A 20880-nucleotide genomic window follows, 5' to 3' on the forward strand; every position below is an offset into this window, starting at 1 on the left:
TTGTCCTATCGCTTGTTACTTGGGAAAAGAGACTGACACCCACCTTGCTACCAGGTAGTTATAGAGAGTTTTAAGGTCTCCCCTCAGCCTCCTCTTCTCCAGACTAAACACCCCCAGTTCCCTCAGCCGCTCCCCGTACGACCTGTGCTCCAGACCCTGAACCAGCTTTGTTGCCCTTCTCTGGATATGCTCGAGTCATTCAATGTCCTTTTTGGGGTGAGGGGCCCAAAACTGAACACAGGAATCGAGGGGCGGCCTCACCAGTGCCGAGTACAGGGGTGAGATCCCTTCCCTGTCCCTGCTGGCCACGCTATTGCTGACACAAGCCAGGATGCCATTGGCCGCCTTGGCCACCTGGGCACACTGCTGGCTCCTGTTCAGCCAGCCATTAACCAACACCCCCAGGTCTTTTTCCACTGGGCAGCTTCCCAGACACTCTTCCCCAAGACTGTAGCATTGATTGGGACTGTTGTGACCCAAGTGCAGCACCGGGCACTCAGCTGTGTTCAATCTCATACAATTGGCCTCAGCCCATGGCTCCAGCCTGTCCAGGTCTCTCTGCAGAGCCTCCCTACCCTCGAGCAGATCAACACTCCCACCCAACTTGGTGTCATCTGCAAACTGACTGAGGGTGCACTCGATCCCCTCGTCTAGATCATCAATAAAGATGTTCAACAGGAGTGGCCCCAAAACCGAGCCTTGGGGGACACCACTTGTGACCAGCCACCAACTGAATTTAATTCCATTCACCACAACTCTTTAGATTTGACCATCCAGCCAGTTTTTACCCAGTGAAAAGTATGCCTGTCCAAGCCATGTGTAGCCAGTTTCTCCAAGAGAATGCTGTGGGCAACGGTGTTAAAGGCTTTACTAAAGCCTAGGAAGACAACATCCACAGCCTTTCCCTCACCTACTAAGCAAGTCACCTTATCATAGAATGAGATCAGATTAGTCAAGCAGGACTTGCCTTTTGTAAACCCATGCTGACTGGGCCTGATCACTGGCTGTCCTGTAAGTGCCACATGATGGCACTCAAGATGATCTGCTCCATAAAGTTTCCCAGCACTGAGGTCAGGTTGACAGGTCTTTAGTTCCCTGGATCCTACTTCTGGCCCTTCTTGTAGACAGGTGTCACATTTGCTAACTTCCAGTCAACTGGGACCTCCCCAGTTAGCCAGGACTGCTGATAAATGATGGAAAGTGGCTTGATGAGCACTTCCACCAGCTCTCTCAGGACCCTTGGGTAGATCCTATCCAGCCCCATAGACTTGTGGTGCAGCAGGTTGCTGACCATTCCCCCTTTATTATGAGGGCTTCATTCTGCTTCCCATCCCTGTCCACCTCAAGGTACCAGATACACCAGGAGCAACAGATCTTACTATTAAAAACTGAGGCAAAGATGGCATGAAGTACCTCAGCCCTTTCCTCATCCTTTGTCACTATGCTTCCCTCCATACACAAAAAAGGATGGAGATTCCCCTTAGCTCTCCTTTTGTTACTAATGTGTTTATAGAAACATTTTTTACTGTTTTTCATGTCAGTAGACAGATTAAGTTCTAGTTGGGCTTTGGCCCTCCTAATTTTTTCCCTGCATAAACTCACGACATCCTTGTAGTCCTCCTGAGTTGCCTGCCCCTTCTTCCAAAGGTCATAAACTCTCCTTTTTTCCCCTGCGTTCCAGCCAAAGCTCTCTGTTCAGCCAGGCCAGACTTCTTCCCCATCAGCTCATCTTTCAGCACATGGGGACAGTCTGCTCCTGCACCTTTAGGATTTCTTTCTTGAAGAATGTCCAGCCTTCCTGGACTACTTTGCCCTTCAGGACTGCCTCACAAGAGACTCTGTCAAACGGTTTCCTAAACAGGTCAAAGTCTGTCCTCTGGAAGTCCAAGGTGGCAGTTCTGCTAACTCCCCTCTTTACCTCTCCAATAATCAAAACCACTATCATTTCATGATTGGTATGCTCAAGGTGGCCTCCATCACATCACCCACAATTCTTTATCTGTTCGTAAACAACAGGTCTAATGGGGTGTCTTCCCTAGCTGGCTCACTCACCAGCTGTGTCAGGAAGTTATCTTCCACACACTCCAGGAACCTCCTAAACTGTTTCCTCTCTGCTGTATTGTATTTCCAGCAGACATCTGGTAAGTTGAAGTCCCCCATGAGAACAAGGACTAGCGATTGTAAGACTTCTCCCAGCTGCTTACAGACTATTTCGTCTGCCTTTTCGTCCCGGTTGGGTGGTCTGTAGCAGACTCCCACCATGCTATCTGCCATATTCACCTTCCCCCTAATTCTTACCCATACTCAACCCTATCATCACCATCATTAAGTTCTAGACAGTCAAAACACTCCCTAACACACAGGGCTACCCCACCACCTCTACTTCCTTGTCTATCCCTTCTGAAGAGTTTAATGTCCTTCTGTTGATCATATGTGTATCTGAAATGGTTATTATACCTTGAATTAGTAAACAAGGTCAGTATAGAGATTATCTTTACTGAACGGAACTAAGGCTCAGCTGTTGATTGATGTCCACCTTCTTAAGAATTCACATTTGTTTCACTGACATTTGAACCTAAATCAGTAAGGTGATTAGGCTCCACTTCCTCCTCTTTTGTCATGGAAAAGAGCCTCAAAGCTAAAAGAGTTTTGAGTTGTTTTTTTTTCCAGAGATTATTTCCCTTTTGATCACAACACTGGGAGATTCAGCCCCATTTCAGTGAAACAAATCATCCAAAAAAATCATGGTGCCAAAGTACCTGATGCTCTGAGTGCAGCTATCCTTTCTGTGAACAACTTAAACTGGTATTTCTCTTTAAAATATCCTAAAAAAGACAAGTAGATCTTCAGAAGATCCTGGGAATTAGTATTTCAGAAAAGATACTAACTGTACTTTTCACAGAACACAAGCAGCCACCAAAATAACCACTTGTAGACAAGACCTGAAAAGAAACTGTAACACATGGCTGCTGGTGAAAAGTTCTGTGTTCAAACACCATATATTCTGTACTAAAAGACTCTTGAAAGCCTTTATTGAGAAAATTTAATACCTCCTCAATCTTTCAGTTCAAAAGGGACAAAGACCTTGGACTAGGAGAAAGTACAATTCCAGTCAGATCTTACTGACTTATGATCTGTTAAAAATTACCCACTAACCTTCTTTCTGCTTGCTTCCCTCAGGAAAATTATGACAGCCTCTCAAACTAACATTGGAGCTCTAACAGCAGTTTATCTGTGTCATTACCAAAAAAGCAGGCAAAGGAAAGAAAATGTATTTACTAGTAACCAATGTTCAGGTTCTGGACACAGCAGAAAGGCCGTAACAGGAAAGGAGGCCACCTAAGCTTGCTTCCATTGAACCCACTCTCTCACAGGTCTCTCAACTGCAATATCCACAGTTCAGCAGAAAAACGAGTAAGATACAGGTGAATAAAAAGCTAACCGTGGAAAGAAACAAACACACCCAAAACGTTTCTGCTCCTGGAAGAGCATTCTGAATCAGTGCTTATTTTTATACACACCAATAATGCTAGTCTTCTGCCCATATCCTGAAAGTAAAGCTGCCTTAAAACAATCAGGTCTTAAAGAAAGGACACCCAGTGAGTTGCAAAGCCAACAGACTGAAGATATTCACAAGGTACTAGGGCAGGCTGATGGCTCTGACGATCTTTGAATCAGAAAGTTTACAGGAACTCTCCCAAGTGGAAGAGCAGAGTTGAAAGACAGACACTAAGAAAATAAAGATGAGAAGGATCTGTATTTCACCTCTTTATGCTTTCAGCCCTAGTGAAAAGAAGAAAAGTAATGGCTGAAACTTCGAGACACAGATCTGGAGCCAGATGTACCTTCTCCAGAGCAGAGAAAGATCTGAGGAAGGTGAAAACCCTAAGGAAAGAACTCTGTCCACTGAAGGAAACTTCAGGAGAAATAGCTAAAACATGATCCAAGGACCACAAAAGGAAAGGGCAGTCCTCTAAGCAGATAGAGCAAGTCACTATATCCTAAAAGAAAATGAAGACAATATTAAGAGAAGAATAAAGTATTATAGCTTAGGAGCTCCTCTAAAATAAGGGCAAGAGGTCATTGACAAAACTACTTAATCTTGAGTGAAGACAGTTTAGAATGCTGCAACAGTGTAAAGCGTCATGCCATACGTATCACATTTTAGGCATGAACAGTGATGATGCATCTAGACACTCTGCAGCTAAAGCTAAAAAGTTTTTAATGATACCAGGTAAATGCATTGACTTGGAGAACGAAGAGACACTGTACTGGGAATAACACCCAGAAAGCCTGCTCTCTGTTCTGTCAGCTTGATTTTTAGTCTACATTACATTCTTTTAACAGCTGTCAATTTAATACTGTAAATACACTTAAGAGTATATATTTTATTGATCCCTGATAGGTTAAATGCGCCCATTAATGCAGTGGATGGTAGTGAAAGGATGCATTTGTCGGAATGATTACATGAAGAATGTGCCAGGACATGTCACCTAACACCATTTTGTGAACACTGTGGAAATTCACCGTAATAAGGTGACTGCAGAAAAAAGTGCTTTCAGGCAGAATTTAATGGAGTCTATAGATTCCACAGCAGAATCTGGATTTTCTGATCCCAGATACTCTATGTACTTTTATGATTTAAAGCACTGTAGAAATTAAACATTAGCTGTCAAAAATTTTATTGCAGGAATAAATATACTCTGTTGTTTAAGGAATTTAATTTTTTTTTAAAGACAATCATACTAATCACTATTGTCTAAACTGATAGCTACTGGCAATGGCAAAGCTCATCACCTGCAAGCTCCCTTGCCACTGTTCTTTTGGGAAAACTATCTTAAGACAAACAGATGTTTCTGCTGTTTTAAACCAACAGGAAATGGACTTTCTCTCTTTTCCTTTCCTAGAAACAAATACTAGCAAAGAAAAATCCTAGCACAGCTGTAGTCAACACTTTCCTTATAACAATATGTCTGTGTGGGAGGCAGGCAATGAGTGGGAACAAACAGGCCAGGGGAAGTGAAATGTAGCATGCAAGAAGATGAACACAAAGAATTCATTTAAAAGTCTGTGAGCAGATTATTACACCATAATGTTGATATGCTAGCAGGGTAATAACAGTATGATGTACAAGACTTTGCTTTAAGGTATGATCTGAATCCTATCTCAACCAGTAATGTACAAAACTGAATCAATTATCTGCTGGCAATCTCAAACCCTGCCAAGTAAATAAATGTTCAAATCATCAGAAAGCTTCATTATATGAACAGACTGCAGGTTTGATGGCTGAGTTGCGCTTTATCTTTAAGAAAATGTCTTTAGGTCAAGCCTGAGAAATGAAATAATATGGTGAAATACACAATTCTTTCTGTCTTTGTATGGATAAACCAAACAGTTCAATTTTCACTGCTGACAAACTGGCACCTTTTACTTACACTAAATTTACATAAAAAAAGGAAAAATGCCATTGAAGTCATTACATTCTAGCTTAAATCATTATAGGAGAAGAAAACTTGAAGAAAATGATGAGACAAAACATTGCAGCAAACCTGGTTTTAATTGATTTATGCTGGAATTACGACATTGTAAAGTCATGAAAAGCTTCAGAAAAGGAAAAGGCAACTTTTGAAAGAGTGCTTCTGTTGTGAAATTCTTGAACCAAAACACAAACTTGTGCTGCCATCTAATGGTCTAAATCAGCTGTTTCCACCTGAACAATTAAATTGCTAATCTGATCACTTGCATTACTTAGGACTATTTTTATTTTCGCTAAATTTTAACTCTCTGAAATCCGGATCTATTCTTCAGAATGAAATTACAGTGTATCTAAGGAGATGTAAACTATTCTGACCAAACTCTTAGTTTATATTTCCAAGTAGTTTTTAGTATTTCTTCCAAAAGGGCTTTTGTCCATTAGTCTGAAAGGTTGGGAGGAGAGCAAAGAACGTAGAAAGGAGTTTTCACAAAGTCAGTCAGTAAACATCTTATAATCACACCTCTTAATCCATAACATGCAAATGCAAAGGACAAATCTTTGAAACACTGGAAATGCAGGCAAAGGACCTCCAACTCTGTCGCGCCTTTTATGAGAGGGACGTTGTATGCTATGGCTGAAGTCTGAAGCCCAAAAGTGTAGCAAGGTAAAGGTCCCAGTGCCACCCCATACTGCTCCTGACCAAGGGGTTTATTCTCCTGTTACTAACTCATCTTAACACAACATGCTTCAAAACCAAGGGTCCACTCCACCTGGAGAGCAAGAGCATTGGTGTCCACAGCCTAACAGCTTTTTGCAGCAAAATACTACTTTGTTCAACCAAAAGCATTTCAGTACTTGCATGTCTGCCTCTTCTTAGAATGTTATTACCCAGATATGTTTCTAAAGAGTTTGTTCTTCTGACACTTTTCTTTCCCTCTTTTCTCTGCAGAGATTTTTTTTCCCAGTCCTTCCACTGTGACAGCCAGATGACTCCACTATAGCACTCATAAAATTGTTACAAATCAACATTCTTAGGATTATTTATCAGAGTAGGATTCAGCTCTAGATTCAGATGCCTAAATTTAGGTATTTAGTTGATCTGTAGAAACCAAGTTGCTATTACAGTGAAGCTCTGGAGAGATCATATGAAATGTAGACATCCTAGTTTATGACAAGACAAACAGCATTCTAGCATCGTGACTGCTCTGACTAGACCTTCCACTGGTTATAACGGGAGACTTAGGTTTCTAGTGCACAGGAAGAGGCTATTTGAGAGGCATCTGACCTTGATTTTGAATCCCACCAGCACTGTAAAGAACAGCATCTAGCTGCCTAAACACAAGCACACAGTACCATTTGAGATACAGTTGTGTACCTAAGACATCTGCATGATGTGACCGAGGACTGATCCATGAAAAGCACAAGTTTCCCACAAACAGCTGGACTCCTGGTGAATTATATGAAGTGGTATGATGACTGAACCCCTCTTTTAGGGTTTCCTTCAATTGCCTAAACTTAGCTACATGGGGTCATTTGAAATGTGTATCTTGATGGCCTTCAGCTGACACTTTAGTCAAGGTCTCCTCTAGGTTTTCTACCTAGACCTAGTGGTCCCACGTGAATGACTCAAACACCCTACAGTGTCTCAAGTGGCACTAGAGGCCTATGTTTAGGCAACTTAGTGTCCTCACATCTGCCACAGTACATATGCTTTGGAAAAAAACCCTGCTTTGTACACAGCTGTCCATAAAATCCTCCTCTGTTGCAGAAGGCCTCAACAGAAAGCCTCAATAACTGGAATTCAGCAACAGATAATAGGCTAATTGTGTGCCCAGAGTCATTAAAAGACTCCACGGAGTAATCTGAACTTTACCTTTTCCAGGTTACTGGCTGATCTAATCAATACTAGATCAAAGATTTTCAGATCCAACAACCCTTTACATTATGAACTAGACTATTTGTGCCTCAAATGGATGAGGCTCTCCATGCAGAGAGAGGTTTCCTGCTAGAAGGTAGCACAGAAGGATTTCTAAAGGCCAGGAGAATGTCAGATTTCATTCTCTTTCTGTAAAATAGATAACTGGATTGTATAATTGTAGGTGTACTTCTGGAGAGAGTCTCAACAGATTTTGCTCTGTCTCCTGCAGTGCAACACACTTAGAAATTTGGGTTTTACAGCTGTTCTGGCTAGATTTTCCTTTTTTTTCCCCCCATAGGTTTATAAAACTTCTGTGAAACAAATGAAGTTGGGTGAGGATTTAGACTGCATTGTTAAGGACTCCTGTCAAGTAACACAAGCCTCAAACCTGTTCCCTTTGATGCATACATTTAATCTTTAACTCAGCATTCATAGAAGAAACAAACTTTTCAATCTATTCCATTCTTCCACCATGTAACCTTTTATTAATCTGATCTGACAATTTTAGTAACTTATCCAATAATCATAGAGTCTATTTTCTTTTTCATCATTAGATTGGAGAACATGTTATGTATGGATAACTATGAAGCTAGCAGTTGCAGATGTAGTTGGCCAAAGACAGGTCCTCAAACTTGCTTTTACTATATCTTATTTTTAAAAAGCTAATTCAGTATTTAGGGTGCTGGTCCACCGGGCTAATTTCAGGAGTCGCTAAAGCTAAACAAACAGTCCCATGCAGCAACTCAGTACCAAGCAGGGGAGCTACCTATCCAGTAGGGAGGAACTACATGCCCACATAGGGTGATGCCCTGTGCTCTGTGCCCAGGCAGCTTGGCTGGCTCCCGAAGAGGTGAGAATATGATTGTTCTCTACTTCTCTGAGTTTGGTCTTGCAAACATCACTATAAAGAAGCATTCAATAAATCAAAAAAGTATGTGCTCAGAATGACAGGGCTGTGAAGAAAAAGAAAAGGAGGAATGGTTGTGCACTCTCCGCCATACACTAAGGAGAAAGGTGATAGTCTTCTCCTTAGTCAGTAGTACAATATTTATGCAGGAAGAAGCAACAATATAAAAATTATCCTGAAGGCTCAGTACAGCAGAAACTGTCAAAGTTCACAGAAGCTGTAGTTTATCCCAGGGACACTACCACTTTGCGTGACATGCTTCTAGAACTATCACACCATGCAAATTCCTCAAAACCAAGCAAGAAACTGCTTTAAGCTAAAGAATGGAAATAAAGTAATTGTCATTGTTTTGTATTTTCTTTGTTCCTATACTTCACAAGTGGTTTTAATTTTGAAAGCTTTTTTTAAAATAAAGATTTTCAAGCTCTCTAGACTGTTGCAAGACACATTTTAAATAATTTTATATAATAAGCAAATAACTTCTGAATTCTCACAAAAAACAAGGTCTGAGTTTTGTGATCTCTTTAACACTACTTTCCACGCTAAAACATCAAAAGCTGCTGTTCAGTTTCTAGGGGCTTTATTTCTTGGCTGCAAACACTTAGTTTAGTTAAGTCTGCAAGATATCATTTCTGTTTTATCACTTACAGACATTCTATAATTGAAAATACTGCAGGACAATTGCACTTCAGGAATTACTCTCTTCAATGCTAATTGAATAAAAAATAACTTAGAATAAAACAAAGCAGCATTCAATGGTGACAAAGCTAGCTGGATGTCCTTGTAGTCAGAATCAATATCTCATTTTATTGTTTTAATTGTTCTAATTTGAAAGCCATGGTTTTAATTATTTTTACAGGATTTAAGCCAACTGCATACTCAGGGATGTGAGAGAGTACGTGTTCTAACACTGTCTACAGATATGAGTAGTATGCATATGTTTCATCCTCAGATCTGCCAATATTTCTCAAACCTGACCTGCCGTTTCAATGCTTGGCCTCTTCTGAGTAGCTTGTCAGTTCTACTGAATCATGCCAAATGGTGTGCTGACGAACACTCAACCTAAATCAGTTAGCAAACAGCCCCTGACAGCACCAGCACCTCCTCTCCCACAGTCAGTCTGTAAAGCTCTTGGATAAAAGAAGCCATACAAAATCCAGTGTTCACCATTTTTAGCTTTTTCTGTAATGTATATTGTTTGAACTGAATGGTTCTTATGTGCCTTTGTGGCAAAATTGCTCAAAACTCCAACTTGTGACACTAAAACAGATAGTATACAACTAGTAAATTTTTAGTGACAAAACAGTTTTTTCCTTTATTATAATCTCTGTTAGTAATCTAGAAACCTTTGTTAAATAAAAAGTTGTCTAACATGGCTGGATTCAGGGCTGACAACTTTTTTAAAAACTCTGCCTTATCAGAGGCCATCAACCTTCCTAGCACCAAACTTGCATGGATTTTACTTGAATAAAGAAAATTCAAGATCACAGAATCATCTAGGTTGGAAAAGACCTTGAAGATCATCTAATTCAACCAGTAACCTAACAGAGAGGATTCCCAAGCTGTCTCATCAGAATCAGACAAAAAAAGTTTTAAGTTCTCATCTATATTGTGGAAGGAACTGCAGTATACAGATACCCAACCTACCAGAGATCTAGGCTGGTAACATCACATGATTCCACTCAGCACCACACACACTTGGGCCCAGATGCAATGTAATAGCAATGACCCAATGCTGTTAACAATCTGGTGAGTATTGTATTCACTAGCTAGAGTGAAGAGCCAGGTTAACACAGTCATACTTCATCCAATCCCAAGATGGACTGTATTTTATCTACTTTACCCCTAAGAGGGGAGCAGACTTGCCCTGCACTTTTAACTTAGCAGAGGAAGAGATCACACACTGCCTTAAATGCCTTACCCTCTGCTGTGCTGGGTTTCGCATTTGCAGTTCTGTAGCCAGCCTTCCAGTTGCAGCTCTGTAAGACTTCACCCTAAGCTGCCTGGCCAGTTTTTTTCCCAGAATTTCTCTAGTTATATTTTTCCCTTGTTGTTTTCCCCATGCTGTTATCCTCAAGGCCATTCACCCACAAATACCAACATGTTGACAGTGTTGTATCTATACTGTATGTAGCCCTTCTTTCCTCTGCTTTTTTCCTATCCCCCAGCAGTAGCTTTTGGTGTACATTACAGAGCCCAATAACATGCATGCACAAAGCTCAATAAGCAGTCAGTGTTCAACACCTGCCCTGATGGAGCACTACCAGCATTGTAAGCAGGAACAAGCAACAGGGATCTTGAGCAAGTCCTGATGAAAACCACAGAATTACTATGAGAAAGTGTTCGGGGGGAACACTTGCTGCATAAGAAAGGACGCCCAGAGGATGATGCTCATCTGGGAGACTCCACCACTTCCCTTCCAAGCTGGCTACTGGGAAACATTTCCCCTTTTTTTTTTTTTTGTTTTTTTCCCCCTCACTTTGCTTTACTTTTTTCTGTGAAAGTAACTTTCACCTTCAGTATCAATTTACACCATCAGCTGCAGACCTTGCAAATGGATCTTTACTTGCACCTGTTTCAACATCCTCTGTGCACCACACTGCCCATATAAATATGCTCTACAGCACGTGAGAGTGTAGTTCTTCACATGCTTAAATCAACCTGAGCTGCCCTTAACTTCCAAACACACATTCCTTCCCCCTCTCCAGTGAGGGCACAAGATCTTGTGTGACTAGGTGAGGAGGTGTTTAAGTACAGTTGTAAATCTAGGAGTAACTTCTCCCCTCCTTTCCCCGCCAAAACTGATTCATTACCAAGCAGCTCAACTCTCAGTGCTGGAGCCAGGAAACTTGCAGGGACACAAAGGCTGGGGACAAAGGACCAAGAAGGAATCACTGCTACCTCAACATAAATCATTTAAACCTAACATGGAAGCTAGCCTCTAACTAAGCATACAAATAGCAACTCTTAGACAACATTTCCATGAGTTACTAGAAAGGATCTTTTGTGTCACTTGAAACACTAGATCTAACTGGTCTAAAGATATGCCCTGAGATGAATTTAATATTTTATTTTTCCCCCAAGCCATTCATCTTGCCAGAATCAAAGTTCCCTAACACAATCTCTTAATCTTAATCTGTATCTTCACCTATTTGAAAAGCACATCTTTTTTTTTTTTAAACAGAGATCAGTAAAGGGAATTTGGTCACCGTAAAAAAAAAAAACAACAACAGCTTCCAATTAACTTAATGTATTTTCTATCTGTTTTAATAACAGATAATAATCTACAGTCAGAAACTAATGAAAATTAAAATTACTGATTTCAGCATATTATCTACCTTATTTTTCAAATCTTATTGTTAAACAGTCTATATGGTCTGCATTTACTTGGGAACTCCAACAACACATATTCTACTACCCAACTGTTAAAAATCAGCAAACAAATGCTAAATACAACATGGCAGTACAGGACAATAAATGCAGCATATATCATACCACCGGAACGTAATACAGTACTACAGCATGTGCTTCATATTTGGGACTCTTGCTATTATAATAGATCCAGAATCTGTCCCCAGACTTCCCTCTGGTGAGGGTGGGTAGGAGGTGCACGGTGATCCTGAGCACTGAGGAGCCAGCAGGCAGCCAGGACCCACGCCGCAGGCAGCCTGAGCGGGGCGCGGGCTGCGCTGTGCTGCAGAACCCACGCCAGCACTGCCTGCAGGATGGGGCTGCGCTGCACAAGGCCCTCGGCCACAGGACAGACTTGCTGCAAGAAAGGGGCCTGCAGGCAGCTCTCCCTCGGTACCACCTGTATGGCCTTGCCTTTATCTATTAACAGTGCATGTAAACATCATTCCTGTTTTGACTAGAGTTATCAGTTCATCAGAAAATCCTGTAAGCACATGAATGACCACGAAGGGGACAATCTGTGCTGTGGCCGAGGTCTGCATGGCACACTGCACATGGGTTGCAGTCCTGCTCGATGTTACACTGCTCAGCACTCCCAGCATCTGAAGGGGTGCAAGATTATCTGCACTATTTTCTTATACTGCCAGCTCTAATAAATAGCATTTTAAATTATACCTTACGAAGTCTAAGTGCCTTTCTTACCGGGATCATAACAGACCAGCAACTCCCAATGCAAAACAAGGCAATGAACAACAATTTCTAACACAGAAGTTGTCCCAAATCAGTACTATATGGCATCATTCTTCTGTTTCCTCTTTACTCTGGTATTCATGTGTGAGCTCGTGTATATACAGGAGGTATGTGTTTATGCAGACAGACAGGCATATCTAGTTATTTACTACTTAGCTTTAGTTATTTATCAGTTTACTAGCCACAGTATTATTAGCCATCCTGCATGGGCAACTGCACTCAAAATAAGCATGATGAAGCAGGCAAGCATAGATCCTGGCCTTCTCTCCCACCTTGCATGTCGCGATCAGAAAAATCAAATGCTCTTGGCTACCTAACCACCCAGAGAAATAAAGTTCATTTACCATTTTAGCCTAACATGGGAACACAATTCCCATGAAAAAAGTTCCCAGAGAAGCAAACTTAAAGATTGCACTAGACATACCAATCATTTCCTATGAAAAAAAATAAGATCTTAAAAGTTAGCTACTTTGTGTTTTGGGGTTCTGCTTCTACAAATATGTTTCTCTAAGTTCAGATTTCAGAATTCCCCATTTTATGTTTTTTACTAGCTTGCATTTTTTCCAGCCTAGAGTTTTTATCTGTTAGTCAATCTCATTATAAAAGCAATGCAAATAAATGTAGAATTTCTAAATATTAACAAAACCCATCTCAGTTACCATAGTTAGCTTTTTAAACCATGACATATGTAAGCAGAGACTCAGGTCAGCAATGACTAGAAATACAACACAAGTAATGCAATAATCAGGCACTGTTCTGTAGAGTAATGAAAGAGTTTTCTTCCAGGTTATTTTTGTTTGTTCAGTTCTAGGTATTGTTGCTATTAATAAAAAAAAAAAAAAAAAAAAAAAACAGACTGAAATGTTAAAACCCTAAAGTTATCATGATTTAAAAATCTGGGGAAAAGTAAAACAAGATTAAGTCAACTGAAGTATTTTCTTTAGAAAATTCTGAAATGCTGCATTTTCTTTTCAAACTCCTTAATTTTTAAACACTGCCATAAATTCCATTTCTAATAGGAGTAATTTTGAACCAAAACATTTCTTCAGAGTTCATAACCTCATTCTTTTTGATAATTATGACATGCATAAAAATTAACAGGAAATCCATTAAACAAACCTTCATAAGAAAGGCCACATTTTTCACTGATAAAACATGCTGTTAGAAATTCCTGACCTGCTTTGTTTTGGTTTTTTTCTTATTTTACAGATTAGACTTGGTATCACTTTTGAAGGTCCAAAACACCTGATCTAATATAGTTCCTCTGTGGAAAAGTAAGAAAAATGGGAAAAAAAACCTATCTCGGAGAAAAAAAAAAAAAAAAAAAGAAAGAAGTTCTTGAGATTGCAAATTAATACATATATTACCTTAAGTTTCCCTCAGACTGTTACATTAGATACAAATTACATTTCAGTCAGGATGAAATAGACCAGTTTTTTGATCTGTACTAAAACTGTATAAATACCAAAGATGAAGATGCTTCAAAAATTTAGAACAATTGAAGAATGAAATATTTGGATGGTTATTTAAGAAAACTGCACCACTCAAATTTTCAAATTATTCAAATCTTTAAGAATTTCATAGTTTAAAAATCAAATTTTGAATACTGCCTTCTCAACAATTACTCCAACTTTGCTACACTAATGACAGCATTGATGGAGGGCTCTAAATATAGGTTTCTAAACTGTGAAAGAAAGGATTTTTCCTAACCAAACACTGAAGATTAAGGAAGTGAGACAGTTGACCAGGCAGAATGGTTAAAAAAAATGGAAACGTGAGAATGGTTTCAAGCCTATTTTCAAAATGCAGACCTCCTAATTTTATATTAAATTTCTAAGAAAAGAGTGCTTCATTTTAATTATACAGATTGTAATCACATGACACAATAGCAAAGAAAAGCAAAACCTCTCTCTGAAGTTAATGCTCTGCCTCCTCACTACCATGGCTGTAGACTGTAACTCCAGTATGCACATTAAAAAAATAGAAACAGTTGGTTTACATGTACTTTATTCCTTGTGACATGCTTAAGGCACCTGTCTTTTAGAAAGAGATTATGCGTGTTTCTAAATAAGGCTGCAGAGACTCTTCTAAGTAAAAATCTCAGGTTTATTTTCCTCTGAAATAACCTAAGACGTCCATAAAGATTTAGAACACATTGATAAGTAAAGTATAAAAAACATCAAATAATAGAAAAAATACAAACCTCTGATTGTACATGCCCCGGAAATTATAATTTGCTCTATAATTGGGAATTGGCTTGGGATCTAATGGCCTGTAGATGGCAGGCTCTCCTCTTTTCATGGCCAGACCATTCAGCTCCACTGTTGGAGTTATACTGCCTGAAAAAAACAAAGAATACATTTAAGGTGCTTAAACCACAAATACTGCAAAACACACAAGGCAGGACTGAGGTGAGCAGCAAAGAGAGAGGTGCATGATATTTTTTTTTTCTCTTAAATTAAAAAAAGAAGCAACTACAATGACATTTCAGTTTCTCTAAAAGATAGGAATATAGATGCCAACTTAATCATGGGCAATGAAAAAGAACATTTAAACATTTATCTCAGTGCATTCTCTACGCAGTTTCAGTAGACTAACCTTCACATCTGGATGAGAAAGTAAGTGCTATAATCAAGCTAGTTATTCATCTTTCCAAAGTGCTTATAATACATTATGACACTTTCTGAAACTATAAAGGTAAAAGAATAATGTCTCTTCCCGCTGAATACCATTAAATAAAAGCACAACTAGAGCAAAGAAGCACTGAAACAAGCAAGCAGTAATAGGAATTACTGCAGTCATTTGGTAATCTGACAAGTTAGAAAAAAATGATTTATTTGCAAAACCTGAAAACATAAGACTATGACTAAAAACTAATGATCTAGCAAACTAAAAATACATCTAGTGGAAATCAGTGTCACTAGAGCCATCTACTGGTGACAGAATACAAACATAAAAAGCAGTCAGCACTTGTCCAGTTGCATGGTCTCCAAAATGCCAAATAAAAAGCTACATTGTGACTTCATTTATTTCTTTTTTAATAAAATGTTCAGCTACAGTATTCCCCACTTGCAGTGTTGTAAGAAAAACCTAACTGAGCTAAGTTGAGCTAACAGCTATGATGAATTTGCCAGTTCGCCACTGAAGCGTTATATGTCAAATTATGAAAATTTTTATACAATTAATTCAACTATATAATAAAAATGCAAAATGTCATTTTGATGAGAAGATACCTGAGCATGCATATACAATACTCCTCTCAGAGCAAAAGTACAGTGTTAAGTGATGCAATTTTTAATGAGTTCTCTTAAACCCTTTTTCTTTTGTTATCAGCTTTTCCCTTTAAGAATATGCTCAAAGCCAAAAAATCCTAGAAGCTGAGTAATACTCTGCAATGTCAAGAAGAAAACCCAGGAACCTTTTCTATAGAGGTCTGAGCCTCCTGCTTTCTAAACAGCCAAAGTCCCAGTGACTGTGAAGGACACGGGGCAAAACCAGTGCCCTGAGTCTGGAGATGCAAAAGGAGCAAGAGAATACTGTCACACCCCTCTCAAACAATCCATAATGGCTAATGCTCAGGATAATATTCACAAGCTGTAAAGGAAATTTACTCCTGCTTTTTTTCCAACATACAGAAGATAAACTGCAAAATTATTCCATTTTAAGAAAGTGGCTGAAGAAGACTTTTTTTTAAAAGGAGGGAAGGGGCAAAGGGAAGTAAAATGGGAAGAAGGGAAATGGAGAAAAAGGGAGGAAAAGGAGTGTAAAAAAGAAAAAAAAAAAGGAAAACATGACATTTTCTCACCATTTGCTTTCTTTTATATTAGTTTGAAAAGAAGTTAGGAATATTTTTTTAATTTATTTTATTGAACAAGACTGAACAGGTCACTGAGCATGTGGCTGAGATGTGTACCTCGAGAGGTGTTGCACGCATAGAAGGCAACTCACAGGTAACACCTTGAAACGAAGGATGCAAGACACCAATATACATTCTTTCTATTAATCAGACAACAGTTCCTAAAGCCATCTGAAAGCTTTTCAAAAGCACGGGTTGTTATGAAGGAAAACTCACAATGCAGGAAACTACCCAAAGTTCACATGCCAAAGCCTGACCTTTTATTTATACCACAGGTGGAATTTCACAGGGCTGGATGGATAAAATTTCCAACCCTTTGGGAAAAATGTTTTACTATGGTAATAATGGTCAGCTCAATCTGGTTCTGATCTGTCTGTCTACTGTTGATCACATACAATAACTTTGTATACATCTGAGCCTTATCTAAATAATAAATTCACTTACAGTTCAACCATTTTAGGGATGTACATTAAAAATTATCATTTGTAACCTCACTAGAGGTTCTTTATTATACTATTGTACCTATGAGACAGCGATGTTGATTCTCATCCTACAGCTTAATTTATATCTTGTTAAACCTACTTAATAGTGGTATAATATTCCAACACTTCAACAAGATTTAATACACAGTGGAAAACATCATACCTGGGTTATTGTTAACATTATTTTTGGGTGGTCTAGGCGTTGGTTTGGGAAGGGTAGTTTCATTCAATGCTTTGCTAGCAGCAGCATGTTGGGCCTTTTTAATACTGCTTCCTTCAGCTTCCCATGTCTGTTCTCCGAGAGTCAGCTGCACTGTGAACATCTTCAAAGACAAATAACAGTTAAAGACTGGCAAGATTATCACTGTGGATTAGACCAATCTGTATAAAAATTTCCAGAGCTGAACTCCCAGATAATACATCTGATTCTTACAAAGATCAGTGAGTCCATATCAGTGGGCAACATCTGGCCTTTCAAATTACAAAGTAAAATAATGTAATGTTAATGTCAACTATCAACTATCAAATATTATATATCAGAATAATATTTAAACCAAGTAATAACAACTGCAAACTGATCCTCTGTTCTTGGAAGACTATATACAAGTCAGTTCAGACCACATTTCTTCACACATTTGAATGCATTTAGTTACTTTACCCGTAGAAAACAGGTAAAGAATGATACTAAAAAAAAAAAAAAAGTAATTTTGTAATAATTCTGAAAGGATATAAATGACTGCAGTGGAAAATTTGGTCTGAATATTTTTACCCAGTGAAAGAATTTCTCACACATCCTGATTTCCGAAAATAACATGAATTGTTAAGGCAGAGTCACAAATATGTTCAAAAATATAAATTAAGAAAAGAAGTATTATCTTTTAATGTGGACTCTATAGTGAAGACAGGAACTGTAAATATTCAGAGTTCAGAAATGGACTATTGATAAAAAACATATATATTTCAAAATCTGTAATAAAGGATTATTTCAAGCAATATCTATGCCATGCAAGTTGCAAAGATAAAACTCATTGGATATTTAATATATTAGAGTCTATCTTCTGTACGATATGTAAATGTTCTGTTCAAATTTGAGCATCTAAGAACAAGAGGAGAAAGGGTAAGAATTCAATGTCTTTTCCATATTAATTCCATACATATAAGGCATGATTTAATAGTCAAATACACACAGTAAACTCAGATATACCTACCTCAGAGAACAGACTAACTTACTTGAGGCAACATAAAGAAATCTACATATTAGTGTGAGCAGTATATATAAAGTAAAATTTTCATTTTGATAGTTATTTGCTCTATAATTTTAAAAATTATTTAAACTTGCTAGATCCAGGACCAGGAATCTAGAGATAGGCATGATGGGCAATCTTTAAATTTGCCTTTACATATATTTTCATTTAGGATTTACTTGCAAACAAGCATTTGAACACGAGTACTTATGTGCCTCACAACTATATCCTATAGACATGCACACAGTGCATATGAACTGAGTCCGATAAATACATAATTGTGACTTAATTACAGGCTTGAGTTTTGGCCTACTGTAATTTTCAAAAGCACACTGCAAGTCCCCGTATCATAGTTCCTATTGCCATGTTGGTTTTTTCCACAGCAGTCTTGACAATTTCCTCACAGACAAGGGGGAAGAGAGAAAAAGTCTCTTAATTTTGCACTCGGTCAAACCCTACTCCCACCTGAAAGCTAAGATGGGTATTAGAACTAAATATTCATATAAATTATCTATAAACACACATCCTTATTACTAAAAGAACTGAAATTTGATTTCTGGATCTGGAGTTTGGATATTTTATATTTTGCAAGTATCAATGTAATATTTTTATAGGAGGAGAATAATCTTGAATTTCAATAAAAATATGATGAATAATGGCTACTTATCTACTTACAACTCTCCTCTTAGTGCTTTGAGTAATAAACAGGAACTCAAGATAATAAAGGGCTTGCTCAGTAAATTTCTATAGCCAGAGCTCTAACCTTCTCACTTAGCCCATCTGACAAAAAAGCTACGGTGAAACACCACACCCAATAGTAGGTGGGAATTTAATTAAAGGAATAAAACTGTCTAAAACCAAAATCTGGAGCAGCCAATGAAATACTAAAGTTCTGCAAGATCTGACCTGACAGTTCTGCTATGGATTGAGAGGCATTTCTCACCAGTTTTCTGAGGGTTTGTATTCCTTGCATCAAACCTAATTTACCTGATGGCCAGAGAGCAGATATGCAAAGGCCACCACGCTTTGTGCTTGTTTTCACTCTGCTGTGTTTGTAAGGTCAATCTCCCATAGCTCTGGCAATTCTTTTCTCCTCCCTTTTTCTGCATGTAGAACTTTCTCCCCTCCTTCCAGGCCTGCTGAAGTGCTGCGTCCCTTACCACTTTCCCACTTCTCTGTTCCACCATCCACTTTCTTTTGTCAATGTTTCTTTTAAATTTGTCTCCTGAGATGCCATTGACAGCACAGAAGAAATTATCAATTTGACTGACGTGCTCAAAAATATCGTTTATGCCAATCAAGATTTTCTGATTTTTCTTATGATGAAGAATCCACCTGGGAGGCAGACTCCTACAAACCCTAACTGCACTGTCAGCACTTCTCTCCACTTCTCCAGAATCACCACTTCTCTCCCACCTTTTACTGTTTCTAGTTTCCCCTTTCACCCCAATTGTGAAAACCTACTTTCCAGAGACAACTAGAAAGAAGGATATAAAAATTTACTAGCATTTGTGGCCACAACAGACAGCTGTCTTGTAGAGCGTGTCTCTGAAAATCACAAAAACCACTAGTGGACAGGAACAGAGTATGTGCAGGAGGAAAGCAACATTAGATGCTCCTTAAATGGCAAACAGCAGCAGCAGCATGACATCCTTCAGGTCATGCCTTCTAGGACAAACTCAGCTCCGTTTCACATATTCTATCAAGTATATCATCGCATTACTAGCCAGACATTATACTAAACTGCTAACACAGTCATAATAATTTCTATGTCTCTGCTTTTCGTAGGTCAAAGCTACACAAGCTTGCATAATCTTATTAATATCACCCTTGTTCTTCATCACCTTCCCTCCTTTGTTTTTCTCATTTGCTGCACAGGTCAAAATCAGATTTAATATTCTCTTGAGTCTACAGAGCATGTATATTTTTTTTGACCACTATTGTGTAATTAAAAATAGTAAGAGGTAAATTGAAAAACTGAAAAATAAAGAAATCAATTGAAAATCTGGCTTTCAAAAATGCGGCTAATGCAGGCACAAGTCATTTCAATGATATTAGCTCCTTTAAAATTAATAACAAATATATGTGAACTATTTCTTAACCTGCTAAAATTTAAAGTATAGTATGAATGTAATGTAACAAATCTCTTTACTGCTGAGGAATATGAACAATCAGAACCACACCTTTTGGTATTACCAAAGCACTTCTTATTTCACGATAACTGACAAAACCTAACAAAATAAATAATACAGCACAACAGTAAAAAGTTACAGAAAGTGCAACAGATTTAACATGTCACAACCCCAAATCAATGAACCAGTGTATCCTGTGGTGCTAAACTCCTCCAGGAAGCGGGAAAGCACATCAATTTCCAGTCACACTGAGGGACCCTAAAAGCTTGCTGATTCCTTGCAGCCCTGCACCTGCTGACATCATTTCCAGCAGCATAAAAGCTGCATGAACACCAGCCAGACCAGAAGGTTAGTGATTTGCATCAACTCTGTGCTAGCTGACAACATACCGTGCAACTGAGAAACAAGGGACCACAGCAGAGAGAGAGCCCACGGCTAGCTGAACTTGTTACTGGTCTGCAGTGTGACTCCACTATGCAGTTTTGCCACTCTAGAAATACGGAGTGCAAAGCGACTACTAATTATGCCACTGTCACTCTCAAGAGTTTTTCAGGCTTTTTTCGTCCTCACTGAGATTGCTCCTAACTATGGAGGAAATGCAAAATTACATCTGAATATTATTATCATGAGAATGTCTTTCTGTGTTCCCCATCATCTGAAAGCATCCTAATTTGTACTTATGAAATGAAGCTGGATATCCAAAT

At 38.7% G+C, this 20880-nt stretch overlaps 1 protein-coding gene across 3 annotated transcripts in view; it reads right to left on the bottom strand.

Annotated features, from left to right (window-relative positions):
• Positions 1-20880, bottom strand: part of STAU2 (staufen double-stranded RNA binding protein 2) — a 168575-nt gene that overhangs the window by 130421 nt on the left and 17274 nt on the right. For all 3 annotated transcript variants that reach the window (XM_026843697.1, XM_026843699.1, XM_026843698.1), the window contains exons 4-5: positions 16964-17123; positions 14666-14801 (exon numbers count right to left, since the gene is read on the bottom strand). In XM_026843697.1, the coding sequence (XP_026699498.1) occupies positions 14666-14801; positions 16964-17123 (296 nt within the window). The remainder of the gene's footprint in view (positions 1-14665; positions 14802-16963; positions 17124-20880) is intronic.

The sequence above is a fragment of the Athene cunicularia genome (assembly GCF_003259725.1).
Source record: "Athene cunicularia isolate RWA chromosome 2 unlocalized genomic scaffold, athCun1 chr2_part1, whole genome shotgun sequence".
Classification (NCBI taxonomy): domain Eukaryota; kingdom Metazoa; phylum Chordata; class Aves; order Strigiformes; family Strigidae; genus Athene; species Athene cunicularia.